Source organism: Plasmodium gaboni (genome assembly GCF_001602025.1).
Source record: "Plasmodium gaboni strain SY75 chromosome Unknown, whole genome shotgun sequence".
NCBI lineage: Eukaryota > Apicomplexa > Aconoidasida > Haemosporida > Plasmodiidae > Plasmodium > Plasmodium gaboni.
In genome coordinates, this window is record NW_017385227.1 from 1 (window position 1) to 2,465 (window position 2,465).

The window sequence follows — 2,465 nt, forward strand, 5'->3', positions numbered from 1 at the left end:
TTAATTCTATTTTTTTAATATGTATATCATGTTGATTATTACTATTTGTTTGTTTTTTTGGTGATGAATTTCCAATTATATGTTTTTTGATAATATCTTCATTTTTTCTTATCTTATTTGTAAGTAATGTTTCTTTTATATCTATATCTTTTTCAAACATATTCTCTATCTTGTTATTATATGTGTTGTCATTTTTTTTATAATCTTCTTGTTCATTCTTCATATTATTTAAGTCATCAAAATTTTCTTTGCCCACAACTTGATTTTCTTCTTCTATCCTTTCTGTAACACTTTTTATATTGTGTTCCTCATTTTTTTTTAAAACTATTTCATTCATATTTTTTCTGACATTGTTCATATTTATATTGTTATATATTTTTAATGTTTTATTATTTATTATATTGTGTGAATTAAACGAGTTGGTTTTATGTTCATCAGAAAATTTTGGCAATAAATAAGTTGATTTTTCTTTTTCATTTTTTAAGACATGATGAAAAATATTATTATTATCTTCAATATCATTTTTGTTGTTATCATATTTATTTTGTGATTTATCATGGTCTCCATCTTTGTGTGCATTTATTTGATTTTCTTCTTTTTGATTTTTACATATGACTTCATTATATATATTAATGTCATACATATTATTGTTATCATCTAGATATTTATTTATATATTCTAAAAATTCTGTATCTGTAGGATTGTAGCTTTTTAATTCTTTTTTGTTTTGTGAGGAAGGAAGATAATATTTTTTAAGATCATATAAAATATCCTTGATTTTTTTTTTCTCATCGATATGATAATAATTTATATGATCATCATTAGAATAATTATTATAAAAAATATTATTTGTTTCTTCGATTCTTTTCATATCTTGTGTATTATAACCAAAAGGTTTTTCATATTCATCAAGATCGTAATGATTGTCATTTTTATGATCTGCTTTGTTGTCTTCATCACATGATATTGAATCGTTATATTTATTTTTATTTATATATTTCTTTATTTCGTTACTGTGTATGCAAAACGTTTCAACCTTTTTTCTGTTTGTATTATTATCACATATATTGTTGATTTTTAAATCTTTTATTTCATTTACATATTTATTATTTGTGTAAATATTCTGTTTTTTTTCTTCCACATTATTATAATCAATATTAGTTGCATAATTAATATGTTGTTGGATATGATCATGAATTGAAAATTTTTGTTTTATATCATCTATAATATCTAGATTTAATTCCCTCGTTTTATTAGATTCTTCTTCGTCTTGATTATGAAATAAGTTTGGATTATTATTTATTAAATTTTCTGTTTTTTTTTTTTGATGTATTTGATTTTTTCGGTTTACATTATTATTAGAATGATTTTTATTTTTGTCAGAATTAATATTTTTATTAAATAAATTTTTATCATCTTTGTTAATTAATTTGCATATTTCTTTTTTCTGTAGATGTATATCTTTCTTATTATTATTATTATTATATAGAATACATTTGTTGTCTAAATCTGATGAAGTATTATTATCGACACTAATATAATAATTTTTGATATTGTCAATCGGTTTCTTAATATGTGAGTTCCTTTCTTTATTTGTATAAATCAATTTAGTATTTTTATTTATATTATTAAAAGAATTGACATTTGTATTTTTTTTATATTTCAAATTTGATATGTCATCATTAATATATTTATTAATTGAATTATAAGACATATCTTCTATATGTTGAATATCATTTTTTATGTCATTTATTTTATTTTTTCTTAAATTATCGATAGGTTCTTCTCCTTGTTTATCCTTTATAATATGTATATCATTAGAATATGATGATATATATGAATTATATAATTTATATATTTTATTATTTTCTTTTTGATCTTGCTCCGGGTCCATATTATTTTCTTTCATATTACAAGAATATTTGGATGATAAATTATTATATTTTATTTTTTCTTTGTCACTATTAATATTATCATCAATTTTTTTTATTTCATTTTTTTTTTCTTCTTCTATATTTTGTTTTATGTGTGAATATAAATGCTCTACATTTTTAAAATATTCTCTATGATAATTATCACATTGTTCATTTTGTTTGTATTGTTGTTTTTTATCATTACTATATGTTTGTGTGTTATCATCGTTTTTATTGGTCATATAATTTTTAATAAAATTACTTAGAAATTCATCTATATTGTTTATATCTGAAATGTTATTATCGTTTTGTGTTTTATTAAGTGGATGATCATATTCTGATTTCTCGTGTTCATTAGTTTGATTATTTTTATTTTGTTCTGTTAAAGATTCTGCGTATTTTAATAGTTCATTCAAATTGTGAGAATTATCACTTTTTTTATTTGTTTCGAATTGATTGAAATTGTTGTTATCATTACTATAAATGGATTCATCGACATTCATTAAGGTTAATAATTTGTTTTGATAATCATTATTTTTATGTGCTTCTTCT

General features: G+C 19.8%; 1 protein-coding gene across 1 annotated transcript; it reads right to left on the reverse strand.

The window, feature by feature from the left end:
- Positions 1–2,465, reverse strand: PGSY75_0005400B (putative membrane protein; the record flags this gene model as incomplete). Its single annotated transcript, XM_018783186.1, has 1 exon — positions 1–2,465. A coding segment is annotated over one exon (2,465 nt), but the record flags the coding sequence as incomplete, so codon positions are not given.